The 23,581-nt window shown below is 35.4% G+C and overlaps 2 protein-coding genes and 1 pseudogene across 2 annotated transcripts; all 3 read left to right on the plus strand.

Annotated features, from left to right (window-relative positions):
• Positions 1-4,475: 4,475 nt before the first annotated feature.
• On the plus strand, positions 4,476-9,276 carry LOC147920602 (uncharacterized; annotated as a pseudogene).
• A 7,803-nt stretch (positions 9,277-17,079) lies between these two features.
• On the plus strand, positions 17,080-18,929 carry LOC104766497 (GDSL esterase/lipase At2g04570). The gene is made up of 3 exons (XM_010490402.3): positions 17,080-17,561; positions 17,869-18,358; positions 18,458-18,929. Exons 1-3 carry the CDS (start codon positions 17,148-17,150, stop codon positions 18,649-18,651), a joined length of 1,098 nt encoding a protein of 365 aa, XP_010488704.2. The 5' UTR covers positions 17,080-17,147; the 3' UTR covers positions 18,652-18,929.
• A 2,127-nt stretch (positions 18,930-21,056) lies between these two features.
• LOC104766498 (putative F-box/LRR-repeat protein At3g42770) lies at positions 21,057-23,281 on the plus strand. Its single transcript, XM_010490403.3, has 4 exons — positions 21,057-21,432; positions 21,523-22,438; positions 22,528-22,671; positions 22,762-23,281. Exons 2-4 carry the CDS (start codon positions 21,545-21,547, stop codon positions 23,017-23,019), a joined length of 1,296 nt encoding a protein of 431 aa, XP_010488705.1. The 5' UTR covers positions 21,057-21,432; positions 21,523-21,544; the 3' UTR covers positions 23,020-23,281.
• The last annotated feature ends 300 nt before the right edge of the window (positions 23,282-23,581 follow it).

Consider the following 23,581-nt stretch of genomic DNA (forward strand, 5'->3'; position numbering starts at 1 on the left):
AAGCATATGAGGAAGAGACGGTTAACTTCCTCTCCACGCTACAGCTGCACTATTTTGAAGACCACCCGACCCTACTACCCGATGGGGCGATCGGGTTCATCACTTTCTCCGTGCGCAACAAGGAATACCGACTCACCTACAAGGAAATGGAGAAGCTGTATGGTTTCAAGGCTGGGAGTGGAGAGAACATGGAGGTGATCAAGGAGGAGATGAAGTCCCTATAGCTGACAATAGGAGACAAGCTTACTTACAAGTCTACAAGCTCCAAATCAGCTCAAATAAGGAGCCTTATTTTGAGGTATTTTCACAAATCCTAGCTTGCACCTTGTTCGCTTGAAAGGAGACTGGGAATGTGAATGACCATGAGCTCCAGCTGCTAGAAATTGACTTGTGTGGAGTGTTAGACAATGCTGCCGTTAAACAGACGTACGATTTAGGTTATGAGTCCCATTTTTAACCCTCATCCTCCTACTTCCTTGCTAGAGGAATAACAAGATTTAAGTTTGGGGGTCTGATAACTCTCTAATTTACATGTTTTAAGCATCTTTTTTTGTCCATATTTTGCATTGTTTATACCCTAACCTTAGCATTTTTAGGTCATAAACTGTAGAAATTTGCTTTTAGGCCGTTTAGGGTGTTGCATTCTTGCATTTGCATATTTTGGATGAAAACAGGTGCTTTAGAGCCTAAAATGGGGAGAAACAAGGTCAAATCCGAGCATGTACCCGAAAGAGCTATTGAGCAGGAAGAACAGTCCGAACACCAACCCGATCGAAGAGGATCCAAGAGCAGGAAGAACAATCCGAAGACCTATCCGAAGTGCAACCCGAGCTCATCCTCGAGCCCTCATCGAGAAGACCCTCGGGCAGGACTGAGAAGTTAGGGTTAATGGGTTTCCATATATAAATCCCCTCTTCTTCCTCTCGCCCGGAGGATGCCGCAGACACTCAAACCAGAGAGCGAGAGCTTCTGAGAGAGATCTTGAGCGACTCAAACACTTTTCTATCTTTGTTAGGATTTATTTTACATCTTTTTACTATACTTTTAGATTTCTATCTTGTACTCTTTACTTCTACTTTATCTTTAATACAATGCAATTTTCGTTTATCTATGGTTTTATGTTTTCTGCAATGAATTCTGAGTATTGAAGTAAAGTTTCTAGGGATGGGATAGAAGATATTGTATTCTTGATCGGTTAGGATGTCTTAGCATGATTGTGTATGTTTTATAAATTCCTTTCTAGGTTGGTGTTCTTAAAGCTATCAACAAACCGAGAGGGTGAGATTAGATCTAAGGTGTTTTACCATCGAGAGGTGTAGATGAAATGCTTGAATCAATCAATGCTAGAGATTTACTCACTTAGCCTAAGAGATTAGATGTGTAAGGAGTTTATTGACAATAATGAATCGGTTTGTATTGCCTTCTTGGTCATGTTTCTCCAACGAGAGTTGGGTAGGGAAGTGATCAAGGTTGATTGTTTCTATCACGAGAGTGTTTTAACAAGATTTTAGAGATTCATTATCTAAGGAATATTTGCTTGAGGCATGTAGGACATCCGTACTGGTCAGGAACACTTAGGAGTCGATTACCCTACCTTAGGAGCTTTCGTATTTTAATTGCTTACATTTTTATTTATCAATCGATCCCTTACCCGGACAGGTATACGATCACCTGCTTCGAGTAGACCTTTGAGCTGTTCATACTCATCTTGCTTACTCGATCACCTCACCCGATCCTGTACTCGAATGCTTGCATCGAGTGCTTAGGTCATGTGGTTTCTTGTTTATATTCTTTCTTTTATTATTCTAGGATTGTTAGATAAAACCCCTTTTATTGCTTGGCTTGACTTGGTTGCTTCTGATTGCATCCTATCTGCTAGCATAAAAACCATTTGGATTGATAACCCTTTGTACTACAACTGCATAGGGAATTGATACCCTGGGTGAAAAGCCTGTTATCAATGAGCCTATGTAATATGGTTCTTAAGGATTTCAATGTGTTGGTAGAATGATCAAGATGAAGTTTGATACACCTCTTAATCAAGAAAAGTAGCTTAGAGATAGGTTTTAAAGGCAGTTTTCATTATCAGATTTGACACTTTTATCCTCATTTATTTTGACAGACCTTGGATTTTATCTCTGAAAGATGCCCGATTTGATTATACTAACATCCGCTGCCACAAGAGGGGTGGACACTGGGGCCGATTTCCATAAACGATCAGCAAAGGGACAATGGAAGAACAAGTGCAAGGTCGTCTCCTCCGCTCCACAGTGAGGGAAATCTGCATTGTCAGTGATATGTTTCTGCAAGAGTTTGGCTCCTACAGGTAGTGCCTCTTGTGCAAGTTTCCACAGGAACATTTTGAGTTTAGGTGAGCATTTTAACCCCTAGATTGCTGAATGCCATTGAAAATCAGTTGCTGGTAGGGGTACTTGGGCAGCGTCACCTCTCTCTCTCTGGATTAGTGTCTCATAATACCCTGACTTTGTCGTATATGTTCCAGACGCCGTTGGAAGCCAAGCCCAGGTATCCATGGCCCTTGTTGCACTTGGTCTGATCTTCAAAATTTCATCTTCATGATTCGGTAGAACCTCTCTGATGAGGGGCAAGTTCCATTCTCCCGAACCCGACATGATAAGATCCGCAACCTGTAGTTTACTAGACAGTGTCGTGGGTGGTCCCATGGGACATTTGGGTTTCGTATGACTGTGTTTGATATACCCACCAATTTTCTTAATTTTCTGGGTTATTTTCCTACTCCGTTTATGCTCTACATCAAGACATATGAAGATATTTAAGAGGTATAAAGCAGAACATGACAAGAATTGTTGGGTGTCACTGGCTGTAATATGTAATGAAGAAGAGGCCAGAGTTTTCTTCAGAATGTGTTTAGGAAAATTCAGTGTAGTTGACATCATCAATGGAAAGATGATTATTCTTTTTTAATCTAAGAAAGATTACAAAATTTGTTTCAAGATAGCATCTTCAAGAGAGGGTTTGGTGATCCCAAAATAATCTGATTATACTGAAATTTTTTGGGGAGTTTGGTGTTATTACGGACTTGAGATTCAATGGTTGGATTGAAGTTTTCACTGTTGATTTGTGATTTGTTCAAGCATCTTTAGTGTGTTTTAGGCACAGTGTTTCTGAAGTTTCAGATTTTACCATTTCTGTTGGTAACATCAAAAGAAGGACCAAATGAACTCAGAATGGGATGAAATTTAGCAGAGATACTATATACATGTTAAACTAGATTCTGGTAGAAGAGAACTGGTAGGAGTCTGGGAACATATATAATGATGGTGGTTCAGACTAGTTAATTCGAAGATTTTTAAAGCTATGTTTTTGCAAAGTTTTGTGTGGTAAATCTGAAAAGAGTTTTAGGGATCTGCAGTCTTTGAACTTTAAGACTTTCAATGTTAGAAGTTGGGTATGAATACAGAATGGAATGAAGCTTATGAAGTGCCAAAAAGAAGAATATGTCCCTTGTAAGTGTGAGATTAAAAAAAAAAATTGTGCGAAGTCTTCATTCTGGTTTTAAAGAATCATGTGGCTGACGAAGTTAGGCTTTCCTCATGTGGTTCCATCGTTGGAGTTTGATGTGTCTGCAGAGTTTGTGCTCATTTGTGAAAAGAAAAATTGTTAAAACAGAAGCCTCAAAAACGTGTTTGAATTAGCTGATGTGAGATAGCTAAAAGGAAAGCTACCATTATGGTCGATTATGTGAAGGCTCAGTCTGAACATGAAGCTAGCAGAAATCAGTGCACAGAAAAATCTAATAATTGATATTGGCGGCTAAAATTTATGATAGTAGAATATGCTCCATCAATGGGAGATAAAAATAGTTGTTGGTTCGGATATGTGATGATACAATCAGCTCGGGGATGATGTAAGAAATGATACATCAGCTCACAATGATCACTGAAACATAAGATGGTGCATTAAGGCATGATTAACAGCGGATATAATGCAAGACTAGTTAAGGTGTTGTGCAAAGCCGAAACACTCAAGATGGGTGAAATTGATATGTTGGTTGTTTTTAACTTAGTTGGCACTCAATCTGGGGAAGAAGAGAATGTCAAGTCTGATGTGAGCTAAGAGTAAAAATTATGGGGGAGTTCTATCAGTGATTAAAGGATGTGCTTGAGTATCAAACTAAGCTAAAAATGGGGAGAATGAAGATGTTTGATCATACAATTCTATTAGATAATGTAACACAAATCATTGTGTGTACTTGGGTTCTAAAACGCAGTCAACAAAAGAGAGATTAAAGATATTGTGATGACTGGTTTTATAAGATGCATGGAATTGAAAAGTCAATCATCTAGGGAGAGATTGAAGATACAGAGCATACTAGTTCTAATAGGTGCATGGATTATAAAACTCAATCACAAAAGGAGAGATTGAAGATGTAGTGTTGATGGAAGTTTTATAAGATTTAGAACATGTGACGAAATCTCTACTAAGTGGCTGTAATGGATGAGACATGGATACAGAGATACATCATATATGTCACTGTGGTCGTGCAACAGTTTAGACAAAGAGAGTGGACAGAACTGACACAAGAGATGAAGTATTACTTGATACAAATGTTGGTAGAGCAGAACTTAAGAGACACTTGATGATCATGTTGACACGGTGATTAATACAAAGCAAAGAAGATAAGGTGTTGAATCAAGAACCCTGCAATTAGATATATTGGAGGATGTATCAAACGTCTAAAGCAGTTCTTGTACTAGTTCCGACGTTAATACATGAAGTAGTACAAGAATCTGGATTAAAGAGTTAGAGTACAGAAGCTTAAGGCCGACTTGGACAAGCCAAGTGGCGGCTGCTGAGCTGGATAAGCATGTTGAATGGAAGATTCAAGATGGGATAATGGAGATAAACTTAGACAAGCCAAGTGCCAAGTGCCGGGGATGTTGGTTTGTAACACCCAAACCGCCACCTCTTAGTGGACCCCATGTCAAATCCCAATCCATGGGCCCGTCTTCTTTAATGGGCCTCACGTTCTCTCACTAGGCCCGTGGCCTATCTATATTCGTCGGTAGGTTTGCTACGTCTAGGAGGTTTTAAACACTTGTTATCGTCCCTACAAATCATCACATGATCTTTCCCTGTGTTTTGTCCTCCACAGTTCCGATAATCACTTCCCGGAAAGTCACCCATCCTGAGATTGCTCCAGCATAAGCACGCTTAACTGTGGAGCTCTCTCAGGACCCTCGACCGAAAATATAAGTGCTATTTGGTGACATAGGTGGCCAAATCAATTCTTTTAAACCTCTCTGCAAGTCTCTGAAACTGGGGTGTCACAATTGACCCCCACTAACAGATCGCAAAGTCCTCGTTGCGCACCAAGACCATCACCCCCAATGGTGTGAGCCCACTTGACTCCACACTCTTCTGGGTTCGGCTCTGATACCACTTGTAACGCTCCGACCGCCACCTTTTAGTGGGCCCCCATGTCCAATCCCAATCCATGGGCCCACTTTCTTTAATGGGCCTCACGTCCTCCCATTAGGCCCGTGAGCCCATCAATATCCGACGGTCAGTTTGTTACGTACGGAAGATTTTAAATACTTGTAACTGTCCCTACAAATCACCACATGATCTTTCTCTGTGTTTTATCTTCACTCGTACAGTCCCGACAGTCACTTCCTAAAGGTCACCCATCCTGAGACTGCTCAAACATAAGCACGCTTAACTGTGGAGTTCTCTCAGGACCCTTGACCGAAAAGATAAGTGCACTTTGGTGACATAGGTGGCCAAATCAATTCTTTTAAACCTCTCCGCAAGTCTCTGAAACCAGTGTGTCATAATGTTATCTGAACCCCAATAACAAAGTTCATGTTTTATTTACAATTACACTCTTACATACACACACTCAAACATTCTTGTACCTTAACATATAGATCTAGCCATGAATACGCATTTTCATAGGCTTCTTATCAGCTAATGCTCCCACAATCGTTAGATTTATTTAATACAAATCCAAATATCAAAAACACGACTGTTACGTACACAAACCTTTGACGTATTAACTACAATGATCAGATATAGCAAATTATATTTAATGTTTTTTTTTGAGTTTCTTCTCATATCTATTCTTATTCCAAGAAAAGTATAATAAATATATGTATTATTTGTGTCACGGGAAAACGGCCAAAAACAACTCCAACTATTTTGGAAACGCTTTTTTATACCCAAACTTGAAGGCCCTGCATTTACCAACCTGAACTGCAATAATTTTCAAATTTGCAACTTGAACCGTATGTGATGTTGCCGATTCCAACATGTGATTAAACAGCGTTAAGTAGCTGTTTAACGGTGATGACTCAGATGACATGTGGCATTGTAGCATAGTAATACGACGTCATTTCATCATATGGGCGTGTGTTTTGGCAAAGAATAAAACTACATCGTTTTACAATTGGGGAAAAAACTAAAATTAGGGCTTGTGTTCTTCCTTTTGCCGCAGAGGAGAGTGTCGCAAAACAGAGAGTGAGTGTGCGGTCAAATTATGTAATTAACCGAAGGAGCTGAGATAGCGTTTCACTTAAACGTTTTCGAAGGTCCAATCCTGTGTCCTTGAGAAGACAAAATCAGGTAATGATTTGTTTTTCAATTTTGCAATTTCGGCCCCATATGTCGATGTGGATGAAATAAGCGAGTTATCCCTTGTTTTGATGTTAGTTTTTTTATGTTGCTTTCAGTATGAACACTGTTAAAGTAACATTCTTTGTTTAACATGGTGGCACTTGGTCGAGTAATGATGATGGGGATGCTTATAATTGTAGTGAGATGACAACAATTGAATGTAAGGTTGAAAAAATTTATACAATAGTGGAGATTCAATTGGGTGAGTTTTTTTATGGGAAGAAGTTGTGGTATTGTTACCCTTTTGAAGAAAGGAAGGAGCGAAACGAATTGAATGTATGTAATTTTAATAAGATATGTGATGGGGCTCGATGGGTTAAGGTTGTTAACGTGTTTTTGACTAAAGCAACAGAGGTACACGACAAAAAATGAGGAGATTGGTGGTGAACCATGTGAGGAAGAACTGAGAGTTGAAAGAAATCTGGCTCCTTTTGCTGATGAGGATGAGGATGAAGAGTTTGAATATCATAATACTCCTTCTAATTCTGATAATGAAGGTGACGAGGTGAGGAATGTGAGATGCAAACCAGGAAGTGGTCAACTGAAGATGGATCAAGTGTTCGAAAGCTTGGATTAGTTCAAGGATACCTTAGTAGATTATGCACTAAAAAGTGGATTTAATATTATGTTAAACCGATAGGGGAAAGACAAGTGTTCTACAGTATGTGGAGTAGAAAATACTGAAATCCCTTGTGAATGGAGGATCTACTGCGCCTATGAAGAACCAATTGGAAAGTATGAGGTGAAAACATTTTAAGATGAACACTTTTGCACTCTCGATGGATATTGCAAGATTTTGAAATCAAGAGTGTTTGCAAAGATGTTTTTGGATGATATAAGGTCTCTTGAGTTTAAACCAAGGACAATGGAAGAGATTCTTCTGAAGAACTATAATATAATTGTCACAAGTGATAAATGTAGAAAAGGAAAAAAGCATTGGATATCATCAAAAAAGAGCATGAGGAGCAGTTTTTTAGGCTTAGAGACTACCGCACAGAGCTGTTACGGTAAGTATAAATGTTGAATTTGAATAATTATATGTCAGTGATTTGATTATTTGTTATCCATTTGACTAGTTCTTTCTTGTTTACAAGGTCAAATCCTGGATCAATTGTGGAGTTAAACACAATTGTGGATGATGATGATGAAGGATCAGAAATCTTCCACATATTCTACGTGTGCTTCGGAAATATAAAAAAACACTGGACCAGATGGTATCGGCCTATCTTTGGAATTGATGGTTGTTTTCTCAAAAGCACTCTTAAGGGCAGTTATTGGCAGCTGTTGGAAAAGATGCAAACAATGGAATGTATCCATTTGCTTGGGCTGTTGTGGATGTAGAGAATGAAGATAACTGGACTTGGTTTATACAAAAATTAAGGCTGATTGTCCAAATATTCAAGATGGTTAGGGTTTTACATTTATATTTGATAGGCAAAAGATGAGTTTGTATTTACTCAAGTCTATTTTGGCTCTAATTCTTTGTTAAAAATTTTACCTAAGGCTGTTTGGTTTTACTTTTTAAGGGTTTGTTGAATGCTGTAGAGAGAGAATGCCCAAGGTTGAACACATGATGTGTGCCAAACACATATACGGGAATCTGAAAAAAATGTTTCTATGTCAAAGTGAGATGAAAGGGATGTTTTGGAGGGTGGTTGAGAGTTACATATTGACTGAGTATAAAGCTAATCTGGAAAGGGTAAAAAATGATGATATGAGGCTGTATGAAGCAATAATGCAGAGGAATCCAGAGAATTGCAGTGTTGCCTTCTACAAACCCACAACATCTTGTGTAGATGTGCACAACAACATGTCAAAGTCATTCAACAATGCAATTGATCCTTCAAAGTATGTGCCAATGGTTGTGATGTTGGAAACTATCCAGAGAAGAACAATGCAACATATTGAATTGAGGAAGAAGAAAGCAGAAAAGCACAAAGGTAGATTCACAAAGAGAGTTGCAGCATTCATAGCTGAAGAGCAGGAAAAGCTAAAGTACATCAAGAATGTTTCACGATCTTCAGAAGGTAAGTGTGAGCTTCTTGATTGTGGCAAATTTGTCAACTTGCATATGAGAATGCAAACTCGTGCTTGCCGGAAATGGGATATGAGTGGGCTCCCATGTCGTCATGCCTTACTAATCATTTATCAGAAGAAGCTTAACCATGAGGATTACTTATCTGAATGGAATGGTACTCAAATGCAAAACACAAACATATATATGCTTCCTACATAGACCCAGTCAATGGTTTGCATTTTTGGAGGAAAACTAGAGATGTGATCAAACCACCTCCTACTTTGGTTGAAGAAATTGAAAACATTAGAGGAAGAAAACCAAAGCCAAAGAGGAAAAAGGCCAGACATGAATCTCCAGCAAAGAAAGCTTCAAGGAAGAACATGATTATGCAGTGTGGGCGATGTGGAGAAGCTGGCCACAATGTAACCAAGTGCAAGAATATGGTGTTGGAGATGTATAGGCCAAAGAAGAAAACCAAGTCACAAGGTCAGACTCAATCACAAGGTGCGTCTCAGTCACAAGGTCCATCTCAGTCACAATGTGCGTCTCAGTCGCAGGGTCCGTCTCAGTCACAAAGTCCAATTAAACCAACACATGAATAGATCAGATTTACCTCTTCTCTTAAATCTCACTTTGAATTTTGTTAAATGCTTTCTTATATTTACATGTGTTATCTTGAAAGAGTTGATGTTTTAGTGGGTTTTTGGTGCATGGAGGAGGTGCTGTTTTGTTTGGTTTTTGGTGAAACATGGTGGATTTTTTGGAGCATGAAGGAGTTGATGCGGTTTATGAATTCTTACTTTTAGTTTTCAAGTTCTTAGTATGTTATTGATCTTAAACCCATGGATGTAACATTTTAACAGCTTCAATGTGCGAACAAGGTTTTGCAACTAATTATTGTCAAACATTAAGGTTTCATGCACCAGTTCAATCTTACATACTCAAAACAGAAAATACATTTAGAACTTCAGTTTTACAACTCAAAACATAAACATGTAAATCAAAATCATCACCACAACACATCTGATCATATTCTTCAAGCAATGAAGCTCCATTTACTCCATTTTACACTCTCTTATCTCCTTTTCAACTACAGCTTCACAAACATTTACACTCTTTTGAAATGTGATTGAGTCTTCTTGGACATGATCCATTTTCAACTTCCAATCTTCAATCTCTTCAACCACACATTCATCAGTCCATTTAAACGTGTGATACCATCGAGTCTGCAGCGATACACAATCGATACTCAAAATCAAAATTTTAAACATAATGAAGCTAGATTAAAATTTGTAAATTGATAGTACCTCTTGGGATCCTCTTGGACAATAGTGAAATAATCTTCCTAGGTATTTTGTGGTCCTCAAAGTTTACACATTCTTACAGCTTTGCCGCATCTGCATCTTATTAGGAATCCTCTTACTTCCATCTGATTCGCGACACTCTCCACTGCGGCAAAAGGAAGAACACAATCCCAATTTTAAAAATTTTCCCAATTGTAAAACGATGTAGTTTAATTCTTTGCCAAACTCATGCCCATATGATGAAACGACTTCGTATTACTACGCTACAATGCCACATGTCATCTGAGTCATCACCGTTAAACAGCTACTTAACGTTGTTTAATCATATGTTGGAATCGACAACATCACATATGGTTCAGGTTGCAAATTTGAAAATTATTGCAGTTCAGGTTGGTAAATGCAGGACCTTCAAGTCTGGGTACGAAAAAACGTTTCCCAAAGAGTTGGGGTTGTTTTGGACCGTTTTCCCCCTTGTGTCACCGATCTTTACAGCTCCAATGACTAAAGATGTTGAATTCAAGGTGCGATGACCGTCATGTAATTTTGAAAGAATTCTCCATTATTGAGTTCATGGTCCTTTGCAAAATTTTGGCCATCTACCAGTAAAATACAATCTAGTGTATTCTTGTCAAACTTACTATCCAAAATCCTCTCCCAATAACCGTCTTTGGCAGCAGATCATCAAGAATTTGTTATCCATTAAACTCTTCCAACTTCGATCGATGACCCTTTTGATTACAAGTTATTTCCTTACCAGTCAAAATGTCAATATTCTTCACATTAAAAACAAATACAATTAATTATGCTTAAATTTTTAAACAGAACACCAAAATAAAACACCTAGTGTTAGAAACAAGAGGTTTAGGGAATTGTTCTTTTGCATTGTCTTTATCCTACAGGATATATCATATAGATAGTGATACAAAATTAGAGTTTTAAGTTATACACTAAGTCTACTAATTGTCCGGTAATGGACATCCACATAATATAGTATATTTATAATACTTCTCCTTGGATGACCATTACAAAAATATAGTCCCACATGCGCATATGAGATGATGCCTCGTTAAAAAATTATCAGGAAAATCCAATGGGAAAAACTATGGTTAAGGGGAAAAGAGTGCAGCGCGCTTGTACTCCCCCTCTTTAGTACATCACTTGAAATCTTTGAGATGACTGAACCAATATGATGAAGTAGCTTCTTGAAAGTAGTGGTTGGAAACGCCTTGGTAAATGGTTCGCTAAATCTTCACTTGAACAAATTTTTAGGACATGTATATCACCCGTACATCACCATTCTTTTGCAGGCTATTGGTCTCTTAAATGACTCATCTTGATCATTATCTTCGTATCTCATGATCTTATCAATGTATGTCAAAAATTTTGAAGATGATAGTCTTTCACCATTGGAATCATAATATTCCTCTTTAGGTGTTTATCTTTCGCGTATTCTTTGTTGTATCGTTAAAAACCTTTCATGCAAAATCCAATAGGATACAAACCATGATAAGGGAAAAAGAGTAAAACCATGCACATGATTATATTTCTCCCCCTGAAAGCATCATCTTCAGGTTATGCATTATGATCATATATATCATCTTTTCTTGAACTGTTATAAACAATGCTTTAAGATACAAACTCATATGATCATCATATATTCTCACGGATCATTGAACTTCAAGTCATTTTAACCCTTTTCATAGAAGATCTATTTGAAATGTAAGCCCAAATCTTCATCTACATACAATCTTTCAAACAATCATCTTATACATATGAGTTATTCATACTCTCTTTGTAAAGTTGTCTCTTTCAACTCTTCTTAGTATGGTACTACAAGACTATTTTTATATGTAAGATTATGTAAGCATCTTGAGATAATATCTCTTTCATCAGATGTCAAATATATAACCTCAAGAAATTTCATGAAAGATCTAATCTTTATACAATCCAGTTTCTCCATCTTTCAGGAGTAATATTTCATCATTGATCATTTCTCCATATATTCCTTGGTATGTGAAATCTGTACCGGAGATCAGATAATATCTTCATTATCAACATATTTTGCACTTGTTCTTGTGTCTTTCTTTTAACAAGAACCACTTGTAAATGCAGAAGAGACAAGAGACAAACACAATTTTTCTTTTAACAAGGTTCAGCAAATGCCTACGTCCTCAAACTTTCTTAAAAATACTTCTTGAACACAATTACAATTAGTGTTAGTGTTCAATCTCAGATTTACACAACTCTAAGATTTTCTCTTAGCTTGCTCGCTTTTAGAACGTTCTCAAGTACTATAAAATATTGCTTCTAGAAATAGAATCACTTTAAGGGATACTTTTGACAGTTTGAAAATCTTCTAGATAGACTAAATCAAGTCTTTTTCTTATTGTCAAACTCATAAGGTATATAAAATAGTTGCTTCCACCATAAGAGAGATAATACATTTCTCATAATCAATATCAAGGATTTGTGAGAATCATTGTACAACTAAACGTACATTATATTTCGTAAAGATCTCCTTATGTTCCACTCATTTTACACTTTCAAGTGTAAAGACTACAAGTCCAAATATTATCTTACTTGAACTATTTCATAGTTACTCTTTAAATGATTAAACAATCATTCCTTCTGTACACTTTTCAATAAAACTCTTTTATTAACTGCGGTTTATGATCCTCGATTTTTATCCATAACATCATCAACTTCAACACTGTATGCAAACATATTTACGACATCGATTTACTTTTTGGTTCCTTTTCTTTCTAGACATGACTCACCTTGTAGAAATTTATTTTCATTATGATTCTAAGGTACCTGAATCTCTTTCTTACTCATGTCTACATCTCTTCTAGAGATTTTTTATAACTCTTTGCTTCCTCGGTGCCATATTAATTTATGCTCATTTTCTTTTCCGAGGATGCTTATATTTGGAACCATAAGTCTATCATACTTCGTGCAATCTTTAGACTTACTAGCAGTTGATCTTATCCTTCGAGGACATAAATTGGAGCACAGCTGGTATATGTGATTTTTTCACTCTCAAGGTCAGAAAATGGCTCTGGTATGCTTTTAGCATCTTTGCAAACTTTGCCAATAAATGATCTTCTTAAATTATAGTGCACATTTCTAAGTATGAGGATCAAGATAATTTCTTCCAATATATTTCTTTACCATCTATTTATTTTCTCCCCCTCATGTTGGAAAGACTGATTCACCGAAACAACAGTCTCTGCATCTCGAGATATTCAATCATCAAGAGAGATTTATATCCAACATATTTCCAACATTCTTTCAAATCTCATTTTAATCACTGTGGTGGAACTCAATATGTATAACACATTTAGATGGGATATATATGGTTTCTGACCCAAACCAATTGTAATGGGGAGTACTCATGATAATTTGTTGGCATGATGCGAATTTATTGGCATATAGAATCATTTCTGTCAATGACATAGCATGGTTTCACCACCATTGTCAATTAACCAAGTACTCTCGCAAACTCAAGGTTGCATGTTGATAACAAAAATATATGGTGGATGATCAGTCCACAATATCTCTTTGTATACATACCAGAAATTTGACACTATCCAAATTCATGGGGTCGGTGAAACCCATATAATCGGATTGCTTTGTAAAGTAGCACACATAAGAAATCACTACGAAAACTCTTTACGTTCTCTAATGAATATTTTCATAAATTTCTGATTATTCTTTCGCATCACTACTGAACCGAAATGGCTGAACCGGTCATGCCAAACAGTAAGATTTTCACAAAGCATTTTATCTTCTAGATAATGCATGAAAACTCTAAAACACTTATATTGTCTAATAATACTTATGATTTCAACGTATTCTTCTTTGCTAATTGTCTCAACATGATTACTTGTCCAATCCTCAAAAATTGCTCTATCGTATGAGTGATTAAACACATTTTGGGTGTGAACATATCTTATATCTGTTCTATCACCTCTGTATGTGGGATTCATGAATTTTCCCCCTCGAGATAATGACACTTCGTGTCTATCAATCTCGATTTGAATCTCACTCTATAATCAATAACATTCTCAAACTGGGTCATATATTATATTTTAGACCTTTTTAACTTTGAGATTTGGGAGAATATAACATATTAATATCAAATTGTGTTCTCATAGACAATAGTATATATACTCTTCATCTCGTGAGCTTTCAATACTTTTTCTACTACTTAATATTGTAGTAGAATAGTGGAAATTGTCTCACACTAGTTTCTTTCAGCCCACGGATACAGAAAAACTAGTCGACATTGACCGCGATATTATATCTTATCCACATTCATGACCACTTTTATATCAAATTTTGCAGTGACCTTTTGTTTTTCTATTATATCATAAAGTCATATTCACTTCAAAGAATAGACCAAGTCAATAAGATGTGCTTCATAATTATTCATTAACATCTCATAATTTTACTCAGTCACAAAAAAGATTATAATAGATATTTTTTTAATATATTTTTTTCACTAAATTTTGTTTACATGACAACAATATTTTTGTGACTAATAAAGTATCTATTCTCTAATATCTTTCCATGAATGATATTATTTTCTATCTTGGTAATAATTTTAGAATCAAGTTGATTGGTATATAATATATTATAGACTTTTAGTCATTTACTTTCTTTAAATTATTCTAAAGAACTAGTGAATTTTTATGGTCATATACTTGGACTTAAACCTTCTCATAGAAGTGATACCAAGAAAATATAATCAATAATCATTATTTAGTAATTTGTTACTATATTTTTAATTTATTCATCAAAAAAGGTTGGAGACATGATTTAAAATATTTCATCATATAAATATGTGATTAAAGAAATAAAGTAAATCACAAACATTATATCGTGCTAAATAAATATTAAGCATCATTACTTTATATATATATATATATGCTTATTCAAACGTTTTATTTTTCTGTTTTACTAAAAATTTATTATAAAATCTAAAAGTTTTACCAAAAAAAATATAATGATATAATTATTATTATTATATATATATATATATAATAGATCGACTCAAATTGTATTATAGTTTTAATACGGTTTCACCAAAATCAAAAGCAGTTTTAGTTGTTTGGTATTAGTAGATCTAGTTATCGTGTTGTTATTTGGTTTGATATACAAGTCCACGAAATAATGATCCGGTTGATCATGTTTCGGTCTTTTACTGAAGTTATGAGTTTATCGATCAATCTAAGATATATAACAAGTAAGTGAAACTTATCTTTGCGTTTGGTCCTCGTAACTGAGCTCTTTTTTTTAAGTTGGGACGACAACAACGTTACCAAACGGAGACGCGTCGGTTAAGTACTTGGGTAGAAACATAACTCATGTTCTATTATTTCCTATCACCAAGAATATAAAAGTAGTTTACCAAAAAAAAAAATAAAAGAATATAAAAGTACTAGGCATTAGAGACATCAATAACCAACGATTTACTTAAACAATCAAACTATAAAATAATAATGCTTTCGACCACTTGATAAAATATCTTCGGTTCGTGAGAATTAACCGAACCAACAATAAAGCAACAGCTGATAATAATCAAACGATTAAAATATGAACAAATCTGTCTTCACAATAACTAAAACCAGTAGATAATTAAAACATGATCCGTAAAACAAAAAAGCATCAATCGATCATAAATTAAACATAATAATATAAGTCAATACTCCAAACAGACACGTTTAAGGTCAAACGTGGAGCATAATCGGTAATCAAGCGTTAAACAACATGAATCAATCAATAAAGCATGAGACGATTGATATATTAAAGCATGTGAAGTCAAATGCAGTATGGTTTAGAATTAAACATGTGTCGACTTGTTATAAAGATCAATAAATCTAAATTACACTAAGCAATAACGATTATAGATTCGTTTGCCAAAAACAATAGTAATGATAATACAATAACGATTCTATAACCAAGTATGACCTTTCTTTTATATAGCATGAATCGAATGATAAAAAAATGATGTTACTTATCTCTATTGAAAGTGGATTCAGAGGTGTTGGAGATCTAAAACGGAGACACGGCTATTTGCTTGGTCGGCTAAGTTTTTCTAGAGCGTGTGCAGATAACGTGATATAAACAAGAGATTTAGAATTGTTTTCTTTTGTATTGTTTTTATCCCATTTGATATGAAATATATATAGTAATACAATATTAGAGTTTTAAGTTATACATTAGATATATTAAATAACCGATAATGAACATCCACATAATATAATATATTTATAACACCTAGTATTTTTTAAAGAGAACAATAAAAATCTAACTAAAGTCATACCAATTTGTGTAGGATCATGGTGTTTTCTCCTATCACGCCTCATGTTGATTAGTGACAATTTTGTAGATGGATCAGAATATTGTATCTAAGGTTTTTCTTTTTTTGTTATATTGTATCTAGGTTGGAGAAGCAAATATATATGTAATGGTGTAGAGATTCACGGTGATGCGATTGCTAATGACAAATACATAATGTGGGGATGATAAATAAATATATAAATCTACCCAGACATTTGTTAGTTTCTAAATGCAATTCAAGCATCTGTCATTTACCTAAAAAAATCTGTATCCCTTGTTAATTCACAAACTATTGTTTCAATTTGAATAAGACACTTGATGGAAATCAAATCTAGTGTCCTTTACGGATTCAAGTTTCATAAATTTTTTTATATATTTTAAAGACAACATAACGTTTAAATTCCAACACATCATTTCGAAAGTATTTTAATTTTAAAGATTGAACCAACTTGATTTAATGAGATAAGATATGTAGACCCTTATCGATTAAAAGAAATATAGGCTCGACAGATGATTCCTTTTAAACTGAAACCTCTAACCCAAGAATTAGAATATCAATATTTTCCAATTTGGTCATACCCCCTAATCATATAACTACAAAAATTTAAAGAGTACACACACAAAGTCAATCCAACGGTAAAAGAGAGCAGTATTGATTGAGCGGCAAGCGACCAAACAACAAATAGTGCTGAAATTAATAATGTCTCACCAGAATTTTCCAGCATTAATTGAAACACACACAACAAACCTCTCCTTATTTAATGAAACCACATTTCAAACACTCATATTTTCTCTTATAAAGAGAGGCTATTCATTTCCAGCTCATGGAATCACACTATCACAATCAAAAACCACACATTAACACTATGCAACACCTCAAAAGTCTCTTCACAATTCTCTTCTTAATAACTTTGTCGCCGCTGACCGTAACGTTTGCAGGTAAAATACCGGCGATTCTAGTGTTTGGCGATTCTTCCGTAGATGCTGGGAACAACAACTATATCCCAACGGTTGCAAGAAGCAACTTTGAGCCATATGGACGCGACTTTGTTGGAGGGAAGCCAACCGGACGGTTTTGTAACGGAAAGATTGCAACGGATTTTATGTCTGAAGCGTTAGGGCTTAAACCGATAATTCCGGCATACTTGGATCCTTCTTACAACATTTCAGATTTTGCAACAGGTGTCACCTTTGCTTCCGCGGCAACTGGCTATGACAACGCCACTTCTGATGTTCTGGTACGGACTTCAATTTATTTCCCTTGTCTTTATTACATATACTATTTGGTATGTTACATAAATAAACACGTCTTTATGGACATTTATGATTGTTGTCAAAAACATGCCATCATACTTGTTTATTCTTATAAAATCTAGCAGATTTTTTTTTCCACTACTAAAATGTATGTGTTTATTATATAAAACAACATTTAAACAACAATTAAATTTTTATTAGACAAAAATATCGATGATATTGATTGGAAAGGTTATTTAGGGATATTTTCCAACATTTGTTAGTTATATATTTCGTTGATGGCGATTGCAGTCAGTACTACCTCTATGGAAACAACTCGAATACTACAAAGAATACCAAACAAAACTAAAAGCATACCAAGGAAAAGACAAAGCTACAGACACCATAAACGACTCCCTATACCTCATAAGCATAGGGACCAACGATTTTCTCGAGAATTACTTCGCTTTTCCTGGCCGTTCTTCGCAGTACTCTGTTGGTCTTTACCAAGATTTTCTAGCTGGAATAGCCAAAGACTTTGTGAAGAAGTTACACGAACTTGGTGCTAGGAAGATCTCATTAGGTGGATTGCCTCCAATGGGATGCATGCCATTAGAGAGAGCCACCAACCTTGGCACGGGAGGCGAGTGCGTTGGACGCTACAACGATATAGCGGTTCAGTTCAACGGAAAGCTTGAGAAGCTGGTTGAGCAGCTGAACAAAGAGCTTCCTGGTTCCAACGTCGTTTTCTCAAATCCCTATGAACCATTTATGCAAATCATCAAGAACCCTTCCTCTTTTGGTAAGTGAACTAACAAATACCGTCATAAATAACTCATTATCTTCTCTGTTTTATGCTATATATGTATTAATTGTTTGAATTGGTGGAAAAAAAATGAAGGGTTCGAGGTGGTGGGAGCAGCATGCTGTGCCACGGGGATGTTTGAGATGGGATATGGTTGCCAAAGGAACAACCCATTCACATGTACTAACGCAGACAAGTATGTGTTTTGGGATTCATTTCACCCAACACAGAAGACTAATCACATCATGGCCAATGCTCTCATCAACAGCACATTCACTCACTTCCTTTAAATGATTTTTTTTTGTTTTGTTTTTATGTTCGTATGGAACTATCATTATTAGGGTCTTCATTATATATATATAGGGATTGCTTCCCATATTTTTGATCCAATAATTAAACAATGCAGTCTGTATGTATTTATATTTCAGTAGACTTTCTGCTTATGTGTTAGTTAGCGAAACCTGTGTTTATTTTCTAGATTATGCCATGGTGTGTGTGCCTAGCCTATGTAACTTATTTTATTATCTTTAGTTATTGTTTCTCAATACATCTGTTTTTCATCGTGAAACTTTTGGGGCGCTGTGTTAATATTTCAAAATTATCAAACATTTGTAACTTTACACTATTTTTTCTATAGTAAAAATAATACACTAATACTAGTGCACTATTTACAATACAAAATTATCTACACGCAAAATAAATAATATATGAATGGTATACCAGTTCTTCACGCTTTCATGTTCCGAAAACATGATTCAACTCTCAGTCTTACTATTAAATCTCCTATAGTACTACGAGTAGTTAAAACCCAACTTTTATTTAACAATTTTTAAACGACACTTTACGAGTGTTTGACGACAAAAGAAGAAGAAAAAAACTCGTTCTTAGATAGACTATTTGTTTTAGCTATTTTTGAACTTAAAATATGATTTTGCTGTGTCAAAGAACATCAAAAATAAAACAAAGGATTCCCAACCGCGAATGATGCAAACTAAAAGTTATTGTAGAGAGAATTGACCAATTTTTATATAATAAGATTTATCTCGTAAATGTATTTATTGATTAATTTTTGACGACCATGTTCTAAATTTACAGCACAAATGTATAAGAAAAATAGTCAAATTGTGCAAACTGCAAACTATATCAAATTTATTTATTCTATATATGTTTCCATCAGATGGAGAATGAGGTGACGCCACAGTACCTGATTGGTACCAGCAGAAGGATAAGGAGGGTTAGTGTTGCGAATTAACGAGATCAACTGCATAACCTGTTAATTTGCTGCCTCCGAACACAGTGGCAAGCCCCCTAATGGCGTGGACCAGCAACACCATTATGGCACATATATACTTTTTAAACTCTTTTTTCTCCTTCTGATAGCATTTGTAGTTGGAGTTTTTCACTGAGTCTCGCTCAACAAAAAAATATAAAATAATTAAAAAGAGAGAAAGACTAAAGTGAGTCTTTCATTTGAGAGACTTTGAGAACCAGTGAAAACTCATATATACACATGTCTTAATTTAATCGATTATATGTTTTATTTTTAGTTTAAATTTTAAATAAAAAATAAAATTATACAAAATACAAAATTTATTAAAATAATATATTTTAGAGACTAATAGAAGTTCACTCCACTACAAATAGTTTAGCGTTTTGAATAACTGGTTTAGCGTTTTCAAATGGATGCGTTTGTGTGAGTTTTACGACTGGTTGACCAGCGGGTGCAATAGTAGTTAAACATAATAAATGTAATATATAATTATATAAATGTTTTAAAACACCAAAATTTTTATTAAACTTGATTTATAATTAAAATTCATTAAAAAATACTTAAATAATTATTCAGAAAACAAATAAATTTCAGATTGAAGCGAGAGTTGAAAAGAGTCATTGGTGTTTTGTTTTAATATTTTTCATAAATAATCTTATTTTCTTAAATTTCTGATGAAATGTTATATTTATTTAGATTTTTTTGAACTCATATGCGATGTGCCATTAAATTTACATCAAATTTTTTGAGTTATTGTTAATTGAAATATTATTTTCTTGTATAATTGTTTATTTTCTAATATCTTTAATCGTATATGTACTTCATTTTCTCTCATCCTTAATGGAAAAAATGGTTAGGTAAAAGATATATAAAAAAATATTTCAATATCGAGAATCTCATCCTCTGTCTTTTCTGGTACGTATGTGTTATGGTTTTTTATCAAGGGACTGGATAGTTCGTGTGACACATGTGTATAGGGAAGCTAATTGTCTTGCCGATGACCGATGGGTTAGCAAACTATGCGTTTACTTTACTGTTAGGTTTTCATTCTTTTAGTACGGCTCCAAGTGAGGTCGAGTCTCTGTTACGTACGGATGTTTTGGGACATGCATGTCCCCGGGATGTTCTTATGTAAACCGTTTTAGTTTGTTTTAATAATATCAGGGAAGAATCTCCCTGTCAATTACCAAAGAAAAAAAAAATCAAATGCAACCGCCCGCAACCGCAAACGCAAACACTTGCGTAAAGTAATTTTTGGAATTCAGTGGTTTCAAATAGTTGGGAGCGATTAAAAACGATTAAGACCGGTTTGTGTGATTGATACCAATCGCTAGCAACCCACTACCGCAAGCATAACGTTTGCGGGAAGTAGCGGAATAACCAATCTAACACCTTAACATTTACTTAAGTTTAAGTCAGCCAACTACACTAAAGAGATTACATAGATGAGCAAAAGAAAATATATAAAATCTTGTCAAAGATTTTTCTTTTTTTCATTATTTTTTAGAACTAAGATGAAAAAGAAAAAAACCTGCGGAGAAGATAAGCAAAGGCAGTATCATCATCAATCGCCGCCTTAATTCTTACATCGATTTCTCATCTTCTCTGTGAAGGGTTTTTTTTTTTCCCCCCGTTTATTTCGATGAATTCGAATCTGGATTTGTAGTTCAATCGATATCTACGAAGAATCTGAAGCTTTTCTCTTTCTCGAATTTGATGAGTCTTAATGATAGTGATGATGTTCATGATTCAATAGAGTAGAGAGATTGATGATCGTGTAGAGAAAGCTTGAACCTTTAAGGTTGGGATTATATTGAACCTTTAAAAGCTTTGACCTTTATGCTTATTTACTGTTTCTTGAACTCTTGTCTTTTCATTTTTTATGTTTCAGGTGACCACCGCTAGTGGTGGTGATGGGTTCAATGGATCATCTTCCAGATGAGGTTCTTATCAAAATCTTGTCTTCTCTTCCAACAAAAGAAGCTGTTTCAACCTCTGCTCTCTCCAAGAGGTGGAGGACTCTGTTTACTTACAATCTTAGCCTTGACTTTGACAACTCCACCATCCTTTTGCAATCCCGAAAGCGTAAACATGAAATGCGCAGTACCGCAGAGAGTTTCCGGGATTTCGTGGATAAAACATTGGCTTTACAAGGTGGTAACCCTATGAAGTCCTTCTCACTGAAGTTTAAAGAAACACTTGGAGATGAAAACAGTGTGGCTGATGTTAATCGCTGGATACTCCATGCCCTTTTACACGGTGTCTCTGATCTCCATCTACGGATAGGTACTAAGAAGCGGAGTTATTTTCCAACTGAAATCTTCACCAGCACCACACTGGTTAAGCTGTCACTGGTAGCACAATGTTACACCTCTTTGCTTCCTTTGAATATATCACTCCCAGCACTAAAGGTTCTCTTCCTTGATTCAAGTTGGTTTGACTCTACTAATTTCCGTAATGCGTTTATCCCTGCTTGCCCTCTACTTGAGGACTTCACCATTTATCAAAAAGCTCGTTCAATAGGAATGCCATACGCCATATCCAGCAAAAGCATTAAGAGACTCTCAGTTACCTATAACTGTCCTTTTTTTGTTGCTTATGGCATGGAATTATTTAACACACCCGGTGTTGTCGACCTTTACTACTCTGACCATGTTCGGCATTGTTATCCAAATTGTCATTTGGAGTCAGTTGCCAAAGCTACACTGGACATTCATTTCTTAGATGATAATGCTGCTGATGTCACAGAGCTCCTCACTGGGATACGCAACGTCAAGGGCCTTCACTTGAGTTCTTCTACTGTCGAGGTCAGTTTCAGTGTATGGTTCTCTCATCTTCTTTATGGTTAGAAACAGGAAAACATTTATTTTTTTGTGTGTGTGTGTGTGTGTTTCAGGTGATTTTGTTATGCTGCAAGGGTGGAATACCAATGTTCGAGAACCTCGTTAAGTTGGAGTTTTCGGGTAGAACACGAAAGTGGAAATTTCTTCTGCCACTTCTACTAGAGTGTTGTCCAAACCTAAAAACTCTGGTTCTCTCGGTATGAAACAAACCCTGAACGAATCGATCTTACTTTATATATACGAGTTTGGCATGGAACTAAAGTAGCCCTCTCCTCTTAATGCTCCAGGGTCTGGATCAAAATTGGTTAGAGGGGATTCACATTCCTCCAAATAATCAAGTAAAGATGCTGAGTATCATGCACTATCGAGGAACTAGGCGCGAGCTGAAGTTCATGAGCCATTTCTTAGCGAGGATGAAGTGTCTTGAAGTTGTGAAAATTCATGTTGCACCTCGGGTGGATGACTCCAAAAAGGTGCAACTCACAGAAGATCTGTTGAAGCTTCCCACCACAACTTCATCCAATCTCAATGTTCAAGTCATGTGATGGTGATCATCCATAAGTTATTGTTAGATCTGCAAACATCAAATATTTTGTTTTTAGTGATTTATGATTTATTATTAGGAACAAAGGAAAAAAAAAAAAACTTATTACCATGTTTAGGAGTTGCTGAGGTATATTGCTCCATAAGATATGGCTGTTTCAACAACTGTGGTTTCTATTATGAGTACCTTTAAAAGTTTGTAATCTTGTATTCTCCAGCAACTTTGGCAATGGCTTTTATGTTATACGACTCATGCAATATCAATTCATTTGTATCGTCAAAGTCGCAAAGTCTTTAAAATACATCAGATAGAAAGAATCTATGAAAATCTTAAGTTTCTTAGTTAACTTCTCGATTGGTTTTGCGTGCGACTTTATGAAAATATTACTGAGATTGACAAAATGATTGGAAAACAATTTCATAATAAGATAAGAAAAAAAAAACAGTTGATAAATGGAATTTTTGACCAAGACAATAGTGCTTACATGGTGAAATGGTTAAACTCAACTTTAAATATGCTGTTTTTCCCAATATTTTGGTTTAAAGCATTTGAGAAAATTGATG

Source organism: Camelina sativa, chromosome 19 (assembly GCF_030686135.1).
Source record: "Camelina sativa cultivar CO46 ecotype springtype chromosome 19, ASM3068613v1".
Lineage (NCBI taxonomy): Eukaryota > Viridiplantae > Streptophyta > Magnoliopsida > Brassicales > Brassicaceae > Camelina > Camelina sativa.